Below are 15911 nucleotides of genomic sequence, written 5' to 3'. Positions count from 1 at the left end.
CTTGACTAACTTGTTAGCCATTGTATGATTACCTTTTATTTTTGTTATTTTCGTTATAACAAAAACGTTTAATAAGAAATTATTCAATATAGTTGCTATATAAAAATTTAATATATATATATTGCATTAATATGTATGCTGGTAGCGGCTTATTCTCAGCGCTGCTTGACAGATCGCGTCTGCGTAAAATTTGTTTTTGCATTTACCCAAAATTGCCCTCACTTATTTGCCTAATATACCTGAACAGGCAGGCGTTATAGTAAATTCCATAACTAATAACTGTCATCACTCTGTAATTAATTGAAAGTGAAACAAAAACCGCGCGCAAAAGCTTCTGGGTATTTTTAATTCTAGGTGGCAAAGCTCTCTGTCTCCTCTAAAAGGCCTCTCTCTTTCTTTCTCTCTCTAAACTCTGAACCTACAGCTTCTTCCGTTTCTTGCTTTTGAGCTTCCTTTTTTATGCCAGTCTGGAGATTCTTGATTGACCATTCACCTCTCTCTCCCTCCCTCTCCCTCCCCCTCTTCTCTATTATCTGTCTTGTTCTCTTGAACACCTAAATCTCCTCCTTTGGGAGACCCATCTCTACACTTCTTATGTTTCTAGTTCTTTGCTTCATGGCTATTTTAATGCAGATTCTTGGTGTTTCTTGATCCCCATTTTCGATTTCTTGTCATTTTTTTAACTTACCATTAAAAATAAAAAAACAAAAGCTGACCATTGAAAATCACTCTCTCGCTCTTTGGAGTTCTGTGATTCATTGGAAAGATTGAAGAAATCAAAATGTTTGACGGATTATTGAAGTCGAAATTTTATACAAAATGGTATTTTTATAAACCTTAAATTCTTGAATGTTTTCTTCTTTTTTTGTTCATGGTGCTCTGTTTTTCTTTTCCTCTTCCCAACCCTCTTAATCATTTTGTTGATTCTGTTCATTATTATTATTTCACCCTCAAAACGGCTTTTTGGGTTTTTTGATGGATATAGCAAGTCGCAGATGAAGATGACAAAGGCTCGACTCGAGATGCTAAAGAAGAAGAAGAGCTCGGTGGCAAAGTTCTTAAAGGATGATATGGCTGATCTTCTCAGGAGTGGCCTTGATTACAATGCTTATTGCAGGGTTAGTTATCCATTTTTGCTTGATTTATAATTAAATTGGTGAATATATTTAGGTTTAACTTTTCCTGGAATAATTTTTCATTTAATGCAATTGGAATATTTCCATTTCTCCCTCCATTTGTTTGCGTTTCTTCTAGCAATTTCGATTTTTGTTGGAAATTTTTATGATAATATCACAGTTATTATATACCTCTGGAGCACTCTTTCTCTCTCTCTCTCTCTCTCTCTCATTTTTTTTCTCTGTTTATTGCAATTTGTCTGTCGTTTACAACAACAGAAATTGATAAAAATATTTCATCTAAGCTTTTTTCGTCTTTTATTTGGTTATGGCACCTTGCCATTGTCTATTTTTAATGCCTTCTTCTTCATGGCTTTTTATTTAATTGCACGTTGCACCAGCAAATAACTCCATGTGGGACCCAATTTTCTCATTTCCGCCATGGATTCACATGTGTCTCGCCTTGAATGACTTGTTAATTTTTCTTACTCTTGCATGTGTCTTGCCTTCTAAGTTCCAATCCACATATCCTCTGTTTTAACTTAAAATTGTCTATGATTCTGATTCAATTGTGGTCGTGCAAAAAGTAATTCTTGTGCTAGGTTCAGTGCCGTGAAAAATGATCTTGGAAGGGATCACTTACTGTAGTTTTTAATGGGTGGTGATGCAGGCTGAAGGGCTTCTGGTTGAGCAAAAGATGTTAGCTTGCTTCAATTTCGTTGAGCAGTTCTGTGGATGCATCTCCAGCAATCTTTCTGCCATGAATAAACAGAGGTTTGCAGCCATCCAATTTGCCGCAAAACTTACTGTGGACATCATTTTTAATAGGATATAGTCACGCTTACACTTTAATTTCCTCCACATTCTTTTTTCTAATTCAGGGAATGCCCTGAGGAATGCAGAGAAGCTGTACAATCTCTAATATATGCTGCAGCAAGAATTGCCGAATTCCCAGAACTGAGAGATCTTCGTACCCTATTAACGGAAAGATATGGTAGTCACCTTGAATCTTTTATAAATAAACAGGTAAAAATATGTTTTATCTCTTTCAGTTTGGCTAGATCATTGAAAAGTAGTGTGTAAATGATTGAAAGACATGTTTATATGTATCTCTTGAAATTCTTATATATATTCACTTGATAACAGATCTAGTAAATTTGTGATGTGTAGTTTGTTGAGACATTGACGCCAACGCCTACCACAAAGGAGATGAAGCTTCTGTTAATGCATGAAATAGCAGAAGAATTCAATATAGAATGGAATTCAAAGTCTTTGGAACAGAAAATCTTCAAACCGCCTCAGGAGGTAAGCCTCCTACATATTCCCACCTCCCCGGGCCCATTGAATTTTTATGCACATAACATGAGATGATATTTGGTCTCTACATATCCCTTAAATGTTCTCTTCCATTGATAACTTGCGTGATTATTTGGCAGGACCAGAATATTCATTGTCCCAAAAGCAATGATGACATTGTCCCGAAAGGAGACTGCCAGGACGATGATGAAAATGGAAACAAACGGAAGAAAAACAAGGAAGATTTGACAAAAAGAACAAACCATGAAACCGAACTTGCATCTCATAGAAGGAAGAATGCCATCGATAAGGGATACAATCTGCCTTGCAGCGGTGAAGATGAGGTGTTTTCTCTCCACAGGAGAGATAGCAGTGATCTCGATAGCCTGCAAGCTACTTCAAGTTCAGCAGGAAGTGTTTCAGAGGATGAAGTGGATAGCAAGAAGCCCTTCTACAGATTCGTTAATCCCCCTTACGTCAAACCAAAAGTGGAAAAAGAAGAAAGCAAGATTGAAGAACCCCCAAAACTAACTGGCAATGTTCTTGCTGAAGATGATTTGGTTAGTGAAGCTAACCCAAAAACAAGATCGGTCCGAAGGAGACCATTGAAGCCACCTCCAGGTCATGAAGATGTTGGCATTGTTGAAAGACCATTGAAGGCACCAACTGGCCTTGAAAAATTTGTCAGTCCTGGAAATGGTGGGCTTGCAAAGGCTAATTCAAGTGCAGTACTGAAAGAAGATGGGGCTAAGAGGGGTTCAAGAATCTCGCAAGCAGATGAGGTTGATCAAAAGGATGAAGAGGAAGAGATGATTGACGGACTTCTGATGCATTACAGCAAGGATTCAGTGAAACCATATCTAAAACCTCCTCCAAATATCAGAGGCACAAAATCTGAGTCACCTCTTCCGCCTGGTGGAGAAGTATACCAAGCAGCAGCAGCAAGTCCAAAGAAGGCTGCTAAAAGGCATAATCGAGTAGTTTCATTGCAGCCAGAGACTGGACATGTGCACCCTAACCTGCCTGATTACGAAGATTTGGCAGCTTGGTTTGCAGCTCTTAAGAGCAGATAATAGAAAATGGGATTATGATCGTCAGCGCCTAATACTTATAATCTAATTTTTCAGTTTGTAAGCATTTAAAAGTTTAATTAGTTAATTGTTTAGTTATAATACTTATAAGTGAACGAGAAATAACATTTTAAGTAAAAATATCTTATAAATATAATTATTATTAAAATATCTATGAGAATTTTAAATTATTTTAAAATTAAATAAAAATATAAATTTTAAAATAAAATAAAAAAAAATATTAAATTAACTTATAAGTACAGTGGTTATCTAATAAATTTTTAAATAAATAGACTAATTTAAAATTAGAGCTTTAACCAGATTATGAGTTAGGTTAAACACGTTTTTAATTTGATTATACTCTTTAATTACTGTTAGTAAAAATAACAAAATAAAAAAAAATGAAAAAAAACAGATAAAAATTATAAAATTAATCTTTATTTCTTTAACGATAATGCATATTTGTATGCCAAATGCAAATGACCATTATCTGGTTTCTAAAGGAAGATGCGGAGGCTGATAACAATGCCATAGAACTCACCGGAAACCTTTACTTCTCATGCTGTGCATCTTTGCAATAATCTATCATTTGCATTTTAGTTAAAAACCCGATTTAATTTTAGAATTCATAATTAATAATTATTTTAATTCAATAAAGACACATCAAATAATAATTAACAAATTACATAATAAAAATAAATAAATAAAAAGACTTCACCTATAAAATAAAGGCCAATCAAATTATTCCTAATTGACATAAATATTTATATCATCGACTCTCTAACTAATTCATTTTACTACGATGTTTTCTTTTCTTTGGGAAAACTTAAAATATATATATATATATATATTGTCAATTTGGGTAATTAATTCTTAACCTAAACATAATTTTTTTTTTCAAAGACCATCAAAACGCATCGTTCCACTAGATTATATATCAAGACGCAGCGTTTTGAGGAGTTCATCTTCCAAGGCCACGAACGGGAAGAGTTCAGTTTATGCCCTTTGCCGATAGAGAAGAGACGAAAAGATAGTTGAATCTCCAGCCTCCCCCGCCATCAACGCCGTCACAAAAATAAAAAGTGCAAATATCGAGATCAATGGAGCGGCCATGTTTAGATGAGAGGGAGGAGGAAGCTCAGGTGATGAGCGAAGTCCACCTTGGTTGCCCACCTGGCTCCTCTGGGCCACATATGTCCCATTTCACCATCTCCATTCCACCTGGTATTGAACTCTGTCCTAATTCTTTTACATATGTTATTTGAGATGCGATGACAGAATCAACTTGCTCAGGCTGCTTTAGTGGTTGTTTGCTAAATGCGTTTTTTTTTTTTTTTTTGCATCAAAATTTCAGGTTCTCGTACGAGTAATCAGTTTTTGCCTTTGTGATTTTTTAATAGATATTTTGCATCTTTATGTCGATAAATTGAAAGGGTTGTAAATTTTAATCTTGTGGTTATTTAGGTGTTGATCATAGCAGATGTAAGGATTTATTTAAAGATGAAGTAATACCTACGCACCAAATGATTTGTGTGGACGAAGATGGTGATCTTGTTCTAAACAGACGCAGCAGTAAGTACTCATTACGTGTCTATCAGTTCTCTTATCAAAATATGTGTTTCCCTTCATTTATGATCAACTCATTGAGCTTGTATTTTGTGTTTATTTACATGGGGATTTTGGTTTGACTGCTTTTAGGACCTAGGATTGCTTAATAATTGTGCTTATTATATAATATGAACCAGAGGGAGTGTCTTGTGCTTTATTACAATTAGCTGCATGGAAAATGAATGAGCCATGATAGCTAATTTTAACCTGATTTTAATTCTTTGTTATTGATGTTTCAAGCTTAACTTCAGTAGGCATGGACAGAGATATTAACCCAATGATGACTTAGTTAATTAGTCCCATGTTTGTTTATGGTTTGGTTTGTCTTTACTGTCTAACCATATGTATTGTATTGCTAGCTTTATATCTCAAGCTTTTGCATTTATTGATAGAATTGACTCTAGGCAGAACTTGTTGTGCAACTTTTGCAGATTTTCCAACTCTTAGTTTTAGTGTAACCATCCAGCATAATATCACATCATCAATTCCAAGTGTGGGGTTGCAGGTGATGGTTGGCTTATTATGCTGTTTTCAGTTTACTTGCCATATGATGAAATGATATGACTTGTTTTCTTCTGTCAGGTTTGGAAGGCAGAACTGGTATTATCTGATTTTGTGCTGCATAAAATGTTTACTTCATCTGAATTGGATGGGATTAGTTCGCTAGAACTTGGTGCTGGAACTGGTATGCTAATTTCTAGTCCCAATGTTGACCCTTTCCGATCTTCTGTTTCTTAATATTTAGCAGACTCAATGATTCAATTACAGTTGAATATTTTTTGTTTAGCTTTAACTATGCTCAGCATAAATCCTAAGTATTTCTTGTATGACAGGGTTTTATTTCACTGTCTTTACCAGGGCTGGTGGGTATGTTGCTTGCACATGTCGCTAAAACAGTGTTCCTAACAGGTATTGCAGGAGTATAATTACATATTGAAACTTCTTTTTTAGGTTTTATTCTTTATTGTGTTGATTCTTTTAAGGATACCATTCTTTTCAGAGCTCAATTTTCAATCATTTACATTTTATTATCTCAATTATTTTGGTTTTTCACGTGTCTGTCAATTTTTTGAAACATTAATATCAAATCATAATCATTGTATCTTCAGTGGAGTTCTTGGCTGATGTTTATCTTAAATTCAACATTTTGTATTTTCTTTTATCCCTCTCCGTTGTCTCATTTCCAAATTAACTAGTATTTGTTTTGTTCCTTTCAAAAAGCAAGGAAAATGTGGAGTTTGTGCACAACTAGATCGTCACGGCTTAGAATTCATTAGTTTCCATGAATTTCAGTATCTGTATAGAGTGAAACTTAGTCCAATGAGTATCGACTTTTGAGTCTGATGAGAGTGTCAGTGATAAGAATTTGTGCACACAAATATATAGCCATTCCTTAGAATTAATTAGTTTCCATGAATTTCAAGATCTGTATAGAGTGAAACTTGGTCCATTGAGTATTGACTTTTGAGCCTTTGACTGATGATAGTGTGTCAGTGATAACAATTACTTTCACCATTGCAAAGTGTTTGTGCTCCCTTGTATTTTATCAGTCTTGTAGTGATAATCTATTCAGAGTAGTCTCTGTAACTTGTTTCACTGTACCAAATTGCTGGTTATTGGGATATAAAGTTTATCATAGTTGAGCAATAGAAGGTAGGTGTTGAAAAACCATAATTAAATTAGTGAGCATGAATGCACTGGTGGTTGTATTCTTAAGATGCTAACATTTTTGAAGAGGACAGACACTTTGGGGAAGAGAGAAGTTTGAGTTTGAGATGCTTTTTTTTTTTTTTCTTTTCATGTGTCTCAGACAAGCTTTTCATGATTAATAACAGACCGTGGCACTGAAATCCTTGACAACTGTGCAAGGAATGTTCAACTCAATTCTGAAGTGTTAAACTATCAGGATGCAATTCATGTACACGAACTTGATTGGTTGGGTTCCTGGCCACCTGCATTATGCCTAGAAAATTCTGGAGATCATAAAAGGTAAATTGTTAGTTGATATTCTTTTTAACAAGCACTTAAAATATCTTGGTGGCTTCCAATGGAATTTTTCTTTTCAGTTTTATAAATACAGTCTGTATATTTGAGAAATCTATCACATTTTCTTATGGATTGATGAGTTGTGTGGTTTTGCTGATGTTGCTCTGACTGAAGAGTACTGTTTTAATGATTGTAGTTTTGTAGAAGAAGAGAAAAGGTGCTGCTTGTACAAATGATATTCACTCTTGCTAAGGATTGCTCCCCATGCCTAGGGAGGATAGTTCCAATATTTATGATAGCACCAGAAATATTAAAAGAGAATCAAATTTTAACGAAGGATAATTCAGACCTGCAAACCTTGTAAAAAATTTGGGTCTTAAACTTGTAACCTAGGTCTATAGTTAAGGTTACCCTCCATGCACCTATAGTAGGAAGAAAGAAGGTTGGAGAGGCTTGCAGAAGTTGGTCACTTCTATCAATTATGGGAAGTTAGAACAAGTTGGAAGGAATAGGAGAAAAAGAATATCCCATGAAATTCCTAGTCGGGATGTGAGGGATTTGTGGGATTTGTGTAGATAGAGTAAATCCAACAGAGTTTAGGAGTGCAGCAAGATTGGAGGGTTTGGTTTTTAATTTGTTTGGTTATGTTGCTTGGTTTTGTATTTTCTTCTCCTTAGGAAGATGTATTATCCTCCTTATTGTAATCAACTTACTTTTTTAATGAAATTGCTTTTCTTATAACAAAAATTACATTTTCTTTGTTATGATATCCAGTTATTCTTGGACCCCCACAGAAGTTGAAGAAGCTCAGGGGGCTTCTTTGCTTCTAGCTGCTGACGTGATATACAGTGATGATCTTACTGATGCTCTTTTCAGTATTCTAGAGAGACTAATGTCATTGGGTTCAAAAAAGGTATGCATCAATAAAGTAAAATGGTTAGCAGTAGGGAATAGCATTTGTGACTTTGGAGTGAGTGATTCTTTTCTGCTTGAAATATGCTAAACAGTTGAGGTTTAGATCTATAAAAAAATCCATTTGAATATGAATTTCAAAAAGGTTATTGGATCCTTTTTGTATTCGAGTATGAGAATACATATTCATGTTTGTATTAGCTTAGTATAACGGCTTAATGATAGCTGACCTTGCAGCCAAAAGAAAGGATGAAGAATGTTGAAAAAAAAAAAAAAGAAAAAATTGCTTCTTCATGTAATCATTATGAAATAAATTGTGGTATGTTGCTCTTCAATGTGAAAAAACAAAAGGTCACTCTTTGCGAGTTTCCACTTTCCATGGTGCTGATGGTTTTGATTCTGATGCTCTCCTGTTTGTATCTTTATATTATTGGTTCTATAAGAATCAATGAAGTCCCAAGCATTTTATAAGAAAATGAGTGCGTTATTTTTTTGTGTTTTAGGTTTTATACTTGGCATTGGAAAAGCGATACAACTTCAGTCTTGACGATCTTGATGTTGTCGCAAATGGCTATGCGCGTTTCCTAGGTTATCTTAGAGAAGAGGAAGGTACATGTGTGTTTCCAGTTCCATATTCTCTTCCTATGACTTATATTATCATTTTAACTTAAAATATAGCAACGAATGATGCAGAATATGAGGACCTTGAATATGGATCCTCCCCTTGTTTTGTGGGCAAACGTGTTGATCTTTCATTAATTCCACAATATGTTAGAGAGTATGACAGGGGAGATGATGTTGAACTTTGGCAGATCAAGTTTGGTGGCAGGTTTCAGCTTAAATTCATTTCTTAAACAAATCCAAACCATAATTGATCTCTTACTTGGGAAACTTTTTTTTCCAGGAAAATTTGAACTAGCTGCTATTGTCGGTTAGGAATTCCGGCTGATGCAGCAGGCCACAGGAGTCTACTGCCTGTTGTCCTTGAAAAGAAAAGATGAAAATCGCAATTTTAGTTTCTTCTTGTTCTTTTGTCTAGGCTGAATGTATGTGGTCATTGATCATCAAATGAAGTAGTTCTGTATCATTCGGCCATTTCCTAGCATGCTCGCGTGTTTCTTTCTAAAATCAAGACACCAAGGGAGGGCCTCGCTTGTGAAAGAAGGGTGAGATGTGATCCATTTTTCCTGCAAGAGCTTTTAAATTTCTTAAATTAGAGGTAGAAAACCAAAACATGATTACTTGATTTGGTCTGTTGTGCTGTAAGGGGAAAACCCCACCAAGAGTTCCTTTTTCCTGAAACTGAAATGGCATAGGCGGCTGGCTCAATTGAAAAACAAGTGCGGAAATTGACACTGTGACAGGACATGTCTAAAGTTTAACCTGTCAGGAATTGCTGCTAGGAACAACAACGAAGGGCGGGCAGGCCATGGTTCGGCATGGGTACGGAACCAACATGTACCGGACTGTTCTCTCTTGTTTTTAACTAAATTGGAATTGGCTGGTTGGATTTAAGACTAGATCTGAATCTTTTTTTTTCCTTTTAAAAAAATTAAAAAAGATTTCAATCCTTGGAGTAATAGCCTGATTTGTCTAATAATGAGTTGGGTTCAAGTTTGTTAATATTCTATGCATTGGTTAATTTGAGTGGGTTCATTGTATTTCGTTAAATCAAACCGATAAAGTTGGTTGTTTTGATAATATTCAAATTGAAACTAATAAATTAAATTATAAAATAATATGTATTTGGTTTACACATTAAGTGGTTGGAGTTTGGTTTTCAGAGTTTTTTTAGTACTTGTTAGATTTTATAATTCAACTCTAAATAAATATTAATTCAATATATATATTTGGTTTGAGTTAAATTTTTACCATGCTAAAAATAAATATCAATCTATAAATTTAATTGGAGTTAAACTTTTACTATCTTAATTGGCAATGCAAATAGAAAATTTGATTTACAATTATTTTCAAATTATAACTAATATATAAATGTATAAAATCACTAATTTTTGTTTGATTTCATTTGGATTGATCAGATTTATTAGTTTAATAGTTTCATATACACCCTTAATTACGAGTTGACTTATAAATAAGCTCGTGAATGAGCTCATATAAAGGGTGTATATCTTTAACTTATAAGATAGTTAAACTAGCTTATAAATTCTAAATAAAAGTTGATTTATTTGTTTCTTACAATTTTTGAGTTTATAATTGAAGCTTATTGTCACGACCCAACCTATGAGCCAGACAGGCACTAGGACCTGGGCCAGCTTAAAGTCCCCGAGGCCCGTAGTAAGCCTAACTATTCATTGACCCAACTCTAAGGCCCATTTGGGCCCAATTTCAAGAAATCAACCGGACAGAGTCCGGCCATAAAATGGACCTTTAAACGGGGAGTTTTTGACTGACCCGACCTGTAAACACAATATATCAATTTGGGGAGCTCAACTCACCCTCCATATACTCATAACAACATAAAATAAATGGGAGCTCCGCTCCCTCATCCAGTCCATCAACATGCATAAAATAATAAGTTTACAGGTCCAAAATAAGAATTTATATTACAGATCTAATTTAAATGAAGTTTTCTAACACATGCGAAAATTCTAAAAATTTATAGAATTATACAAACATGAATAAATAACCTGTGAGGGAGAAAAGCAGGTTAACCTCAAAATATCCTCCTGTGGCCTGGAAAAATATTGAACAGGAGTGAGCGTTCGACTCAGAGAGTAAAATATCAATTTTAACCATAATCTCTATAACTATCTAAAACTAATACACCCTGTAGAGTGAAATGCAATATCAGCAATAAATTCACATCATAACAGCAAAAAGGTAATTTGGAGCACTTACACACCCAGTAATATCAATCATAATATATATATGGGAGCTGATCCCCTATACAGCTCTCTTAAATTCAACCTGTGCAAGCGAAGAACTCAGCTCGGACTTCCACTTAATAACCAAATCGGGATCCCAGCGAAGAACTCAAGCTGTGTCTACCCTGAAGGATCGGATCTCAGCGAAGATCTCAAGCCGTGTCTACCCGTCTTATCCATAGTCCACATCACATCACACGCACGCTAACGCACGCACACTGCTCCAAATTACCACAACAACATCCATGGAACTTTAATAGTTATGAATGCAACATAAATCGTGCCTAAAGTTTAACTACATATATATATACATATAAGTGATGCATGGGCAAGCTTGAACATATAATAATATCGAAATTACAATTAAAATTAATATTTTACTCACAGACTTGACAGCAATCACTGTGGCGGCTGGGCGGAGGAAGAAAGCTGTCCCGGCTCACCTGACAATTACATTATAATTATTTAATACAATTGACTCAATACAAATCAAGAAAAGACCAAATACGTCCTAAGTCGTGCCGAAAATCCGGCAGAGTCTTCCTTATACCTAGGACCTACCCAACCTGCAAAAGGGCTCAAAACACACTTCTATATTTGCAACCCATATATCCATAACTCAATCACATCACACAGCCCCTCCCGGGCCCATCAAATCAGTCATCCATCACAATATGTAAAATTTCAATTTAGTCCTTATAATTGATCATTTTTGCAAAAACTGCACAAACAAACTCTAAAAATTATAAAACTTTTCCCCGCGGTTTTTAGCAATATTACTAGGCTATTGCAAAAAGAATCATAATTTTCTAAGCTACCACGAATATTTTATGGATTTTTAATCCTATTTAAGCACTAGAAAATTACGAAAAAGCAAGGTTCGGGTTTACCTTTGCCGATTCCGACTCCAGGGACGCGCTCGGGACGTCTGACAATGGTGGGGTAGCCAAACCTTGATTCAATTCAGAGACTTTTTCCGGTAGCCGGTCTGTCTAGCCTGAAATTCGCAGACCCGGACAACTGTCGAATTTCCGTGAATTGAAGATACCTACACGAAGCTCACAACACGGGGGTTAGTACATAAATTTTACGAAATTTTCTAAGCTCATTAAATGCTCGAAAAAATACTGCGAAGTTCCGTGGGACCCACCGAAAAACGGTGTCGGAAAAATTCGAAATTTATATCGCCGTGAAGTTCTCGACGAGTGGAGCGCTCTGGTACTCTCGGTTTTCTCGTGGGGTTCATGGTTTGCGAGAAATCTAGCCCAAAAGTCAAAATGGGTTAAAACTTCCCAGGTAAAAATTGGACAAACCGCTAGATGGATTTCGGTGTTCTTGGTGTCTATGGAAAGCTCTCGACGAGTAGATGGATTTAGACACAAGACCCGATCCGATTGGTGGCCGGATCAGTCGAATTTAGGCCGGGAAGATGAAGCAGCGCGCTTGCACGTCGCGTCACTTCGAGCGCCGTTTTCCAGCGTTCCAGGCGGCGGCCGGTGGGTGACAGTGGGATGGCGCGGCGGAATGAGGTGGCAGGCGTGGCGGCAAGGGGAGGAGGGAGGAGAGAGAAAATCGGAGAGGAAGAGAGGAGGGTCGGGACGCGCGCGGGGAGAAGAAGGAAGAAAAAGAAAAGGTCGGTCCGATTTGACCGATCTGATCCGATCCGGTTCGATTCGATCGGTTCGATTCAGGATACAAAATTTTGAATTTTTACTCTGCCTTGGGACCAAAAACGAGGTCCAAAAATTTCAAAAAAATTCTAGAAAACTCAGAAAAATTTGTAGACTCCAAATATATTTTTAGTTTTGCCACGTGGTCTTTAAATTAATTTTTAAAAATCATCAAAGTTTATATTTTCGGAAAATCGAACTCGATTTTTAAAATCTAAAAAATCTCAAATAATTTCTTAAAATTTAAATAAAATTAAAATATCAATAATACTCATAAAATAATAAAATTTAAAATTTTTGGGGTGTTACATTCTTCCCCCCTTACAGAAAATTCGTCCTCGAATTTTACACAAGACAGAATAAAGTACATGATTACACATTGAACAGATAGGGGTACTTGCTACGCATGTCCCGTTCTGACTCCCAGGTGCACTCTTCCACTGACTGGCTCCTCCACAAAACCTTAACCATAGGGATCTGTTTTGATCTTAGCTGCCTCACTTGATAGTCCACTATGGCTACAGGTTGATCCTCAAACGTCAAGTTTTCTTTTAGTTCTATTACATCCGGCTGTAGTACATGAGAAGGATCTGGAATGTATTTCCTGAGTATGGAGATGTGAAATACGGGATGAACGTGAGAAAGGTTGGGTGGTAGCTCCAACCGTTAGGCAACTGCTCCAACTCTATCAGTAACCTCAAAAGGTCTAATATACCGAGGTGCCAATTTGCCCTTCTTTCCAAATCTCATCACTCCCTTCATCGGAGAAACCTTCAGGAATACATAGTTGCCTACTGCAAACTCCACATCCCTCCGTCTGAGGTCTGCATAACTCTTCTGCCTACTGAAAGCTGTTTTCAATCGTTCCCTGATTAAAGGAACTATCTTTGAAGTGTACTGCACTAGGTCTACATCATGCACCTTTGCTTCTCCCATTTCTGTCCAACACAGAGGAGACCTACACTTTCTTCCATATAGTGCCTCATAGGGTGCTACTCCTATGCTGGAATGGTAACTGTTGTTGTAGGCAAACTTCACCATAGCTAGCTGATCATCCCATGGACCTCCAAAATCCAAAACACTCATGCGAAGCATGTCTTCTAGTGTTTGGATTGTCCTTTCGGACTGTCCGTCTGTCTGAGGGTGGAAAGCAGTACTAAAGTTCAACTGTGTGCCAAGTGCCTCCTGTAACTTCCTCCAAAATCGAGAAGTGAACTGGGGCCCTCTATCAAATATTATGGAAGTCGGAACTCCATGCAATCTGACTATTTCTCGAATATAAAGTCGGGCGTACTGTGCAACAGAATATGTAGTCTTCACAGGCAAGAAGTGAGCTGATTTGGTTAGGCGGTCTACAATTACCCATATCGAATCATATCCTCGCGTGGTACGAGGCAACCCAGTCACAAAATCCATAGTGATCATTTTCCACTTCCATTCTGGGATAGGGAGCTCTTGCAGCTTCCCTGACGGTCTCTGGTGTTCAAACTTTACCTTCTGACAAGTCAAGCACTTGGATACAAAGTCTGCTATGTCTCTCTTCATGCCATTCCACCAATAGCTATCTTTCACATCATGGTACATCTTGGTAGAGCCTGGGTGGACATTGTATAGTGTATAGTGTGCCTCTTGCATGATTTCATGTCTGAGATTGTCCACATCGGGCACACATATCCTAGAACCTTGCACTAGGGCACCATCATTGGCAAATCCAAATTCACCACCTTCACCCTGCTGTACTCTTTCTATTATTTTCATCAATTGTTGGTCTCTATGCTGGGAAACTCTAACTCTGTCTCGCAAGTCTGGCCTCACTGAAAAATGAGCCAATAATACCCCATCATCTGAAAGATCTAGGATTAAACCTTGATCCATTAACTCATGTACTTCCTGAATCAACGGTCTCTTCTCTACTGAAATGTGCACCAAACTGCCAGAAGATTTTCTGCTCAAAGCATCTGCTGCTACATTGGCCTTCCCAGGGTGGTACTGGATGGTGCAATCATAGTCTTTCAGAAGCTCCATCCATCTCCTCTGTCTCAAGTTTAAATCCCTCTGTTGGAAGATGTACTTCAAACTCTTGTGGTCGGTGTATATCTCGCACACTTCACCATATAGGTAGTGTCTCCAGATTTTTAGTGCAAAGACTACAACCGCCATTTCCAAATAATGGGTGGGGTAGTTCTGCTCATGCCTCTTCAACTGCCTTGAAGCATAAGCCACTACTTTTTCATTTTGCATCAAAACACACCCTAGGCCAACTCTGGAGGCGTCACAGTACACGGTGTATCCTTCACCACTCGTAGGTAGTGTCAGCACAAGGGCGGTGGTTAGACACTCCTTAAGCTTCTGGAAACTCTCCTCACAGTCATCTGTCCAAATGAATGGAACATTCTTCCGGGTTAACTTAGTTAGAGGAGCCGCTATCCTGGAAAAATCTTGCACAAAACGCCTATAGTAGCCAGCTAGACCCAGAAAACTTCGCACCTCAGTGACTGTTGTAGGCCTAAGCCAATCGATTCTGACTTCAATTTTCTTAGGATCCACTTGAATACCTTCACTAGAAACCACGTGTCCCAAGAATGAGATGCTTTCTAGCCAAAATTCACATTTTGAAAATTTGGCATATAGCTGGTGCTCCCTCAAAGTCTGCAACACCATCCTCAAGTACCACACGTGTTCTTCCTCGATTCAAGAGTATACCAAAAATGTCATCTATGAATACGATGACAAAACGGTCCAAAAATGGCTTGAACACTCGGTTCATCAAGTCCATGAAGGCTGCTGGTGCATTAGTGAGTCCAAAAGACATCACTAAGAACTCATAATGACCATATCTTGTCCTGAATGCCGTTTTGGACACGTCCTCATTCCTGATTCTCAACTGATGGTAGCCTGATCACAGGTCTATCTTGGAAAAGAATCTAGCCCTTGAGTCGATCAAACAGATCATCGATCCGAGGAAGTGGATACTTGTTCTTCACAGTCACCTTGTTCAGCTGTCTATAGTCAATACACAATCTCAATGACCCATCCTTCTTTCTTACAAATAGAGCAGGAGCACCCCAGGGTGAAGTGCTCGGACGTATGAAACCTTTGTCCAACAGCTCCTGTAGTTGCTCCTTTAACTCTTTCAATTCTGCTGGTGCCATCCTGTAAGGTGGCATTGATATGGGGTTTGTACCCGGAACAACATCAATGCAGAACTCTATTCCCCTTTCTGGTGGCAACCCTGAAAGCTCCTCTGGGAAGACATCCATGAATTCTCTGACAACCGGAATATTTTCCATGTTGACACATTCTACAGATGTATCTCTCACCAATGCCAAATACCCTTGGCATCCACGCCTCAACATTTTTCTAGCACTA

The 15911-nt window shown here is 37.3% G+C and overlaps 2 protein-coding genes across 5 annotated transcripts; both read left to right on the top strand.

Annotated features, from left to right (window-relative positions):
* Window positions 1–335: 335 nt before the first annotated feature.
* Window positions 336–3654, top strand: LOC110660280 (uncharacterized). Of its 2 annotated transcripts, none has more exons than XM_058142513.1 (6): window positions 336–822; window positions 996–1118; window positions 1786–1889; window positions 1997–2141; window positions 2286–2420; window positions 2552–3654. In XM_058142513.1, exons 1-6 carry the CDS (start codon window positions 820–822, stop codon window positions 3482–3484), a joined length of 1443 nt encoding a protein of 480 aa, XP_057998496.1. In that variant the 5' UTR covers window positions 336–819; the 3' UTR covers window positions 3485–3654. The 2 variants fall into 2 exon arrangements, with proteins under 2 accessions (XP_057998496.1, XP_021674391.2); XM_021818699.2 differs by having other exon boundaries at window positions 986–1118.
* Window positions 3655–4438: 784 nt separating this feature from the next.
* On the top strand, window positions 4439–9507 carry LOC110659997 (uncharacterized). Of its 3 annotated transcripts, none has more exons than XM_058142511.1 (10): window positions 4439–4705; window positions 4946–5053; window positions 5521–5594; window positions 5672–5774; window positions 5948–5998; window positions 6925–7078; window positions 7850–7988; window positions 8491–8596; window positions 8681–8804; window positions 8892–9507. In XM_058142511.1, the coding sequence occupies exons 1-10, from the start codon at window positions 4582–4584 to the stop codon at window positions 8899–8901; spliced, it is 993 nt and encodes a 330-aa protein (XP_057998494.1). In that variant the 5' UTR covers window positions 4439–4581; the 3' UTR covers window positions 8902–9507. The 3 variants fall into 3 exon arrangements, with proteins under 3 accessions (XP_057998494.1, XP_021673923.2, XP_057998493.1); XM_058142510.1 differs by having other exon boundaries at window positions 4440–4705; window positions 8681–8816; XM_021818231.2 differs by having other exon boundaries at window positions 8681–9507.
* The last annotated feature ends 6404 nt before the right edge of the window (window positions 9508–15911 follow it).

The sequence above is a fragment of the Hevea brasiliensis genome, unplaced genomic scaffold (assembly GCF_030052815.1).
Source record: "Hevea brasiliensis isolate MT/VB/25A 57/8 unplaced genomic scaffold, ASM3005281v1 Scaf500, whole genome shotgun sequence".
NCBI classification, from domain to species: domain Eukaryota; kingdom Viridiplantae; phylum Streptophyta; class Magnoliopsida; order Malpighiales; family Euphorbiaceae; genus Hevea; species Hevea brasiliensis.
This window is presented reverse-complemented; position numbering and strand designations above follow the sequence as displayed.

What these genes read in the sequence shown, in the direction of transcription:
- LOC110660280 (XM_021818699.2), top strand. Translation starts at nt 782, where the DNA reads ATGTTTGACGGATTATTGAAGTCGAAATTTTATACAAAATG. An exon ending in ATTACAATGCTTATTGCAGG is followed by an intron (nt 1,119 to 1,785) that starts GTTAGTTATCCA and finishes GTGGTGATGCAG; the next exon opens with GCTGAAGGGCTTCTGGTTGA. An exon ending in TCTTCAAACCGCCTCAGGAG is followed by an intron (nt 2,421 to 2,551) that starts GTAAGCCTCCTA and finishes ATTATTTGGCAG; the next exon opens with GACCAGAATATTCATTGTCC.
- LOC110659997 (XM_021818231.2), top strand. Translation starts at nt 4,582, where the DNA reads ATGGAGCGGCCATGTTTAGATGAGAGGGAGGAGGAAGCTCAGGTGATG. An exon ending in TGTTCTAAACAGACGCAGCA is followed by an intron (nt 5,054 to 5,520) that starts GTAAGTACTCAT and finishes CAACTTTTGCAG; the next exon opens with ATTTTCCAACTCTTAGTTTT. An exon ending in TAAAACAGTGTTCCTAACAG is followed by an intron (nt 5,999 to 6,924) that starts GTATTGCAGGAG and finishes GATTAATAACAG; the next exon opens with ACCGTGGCACTGAAATCCTT.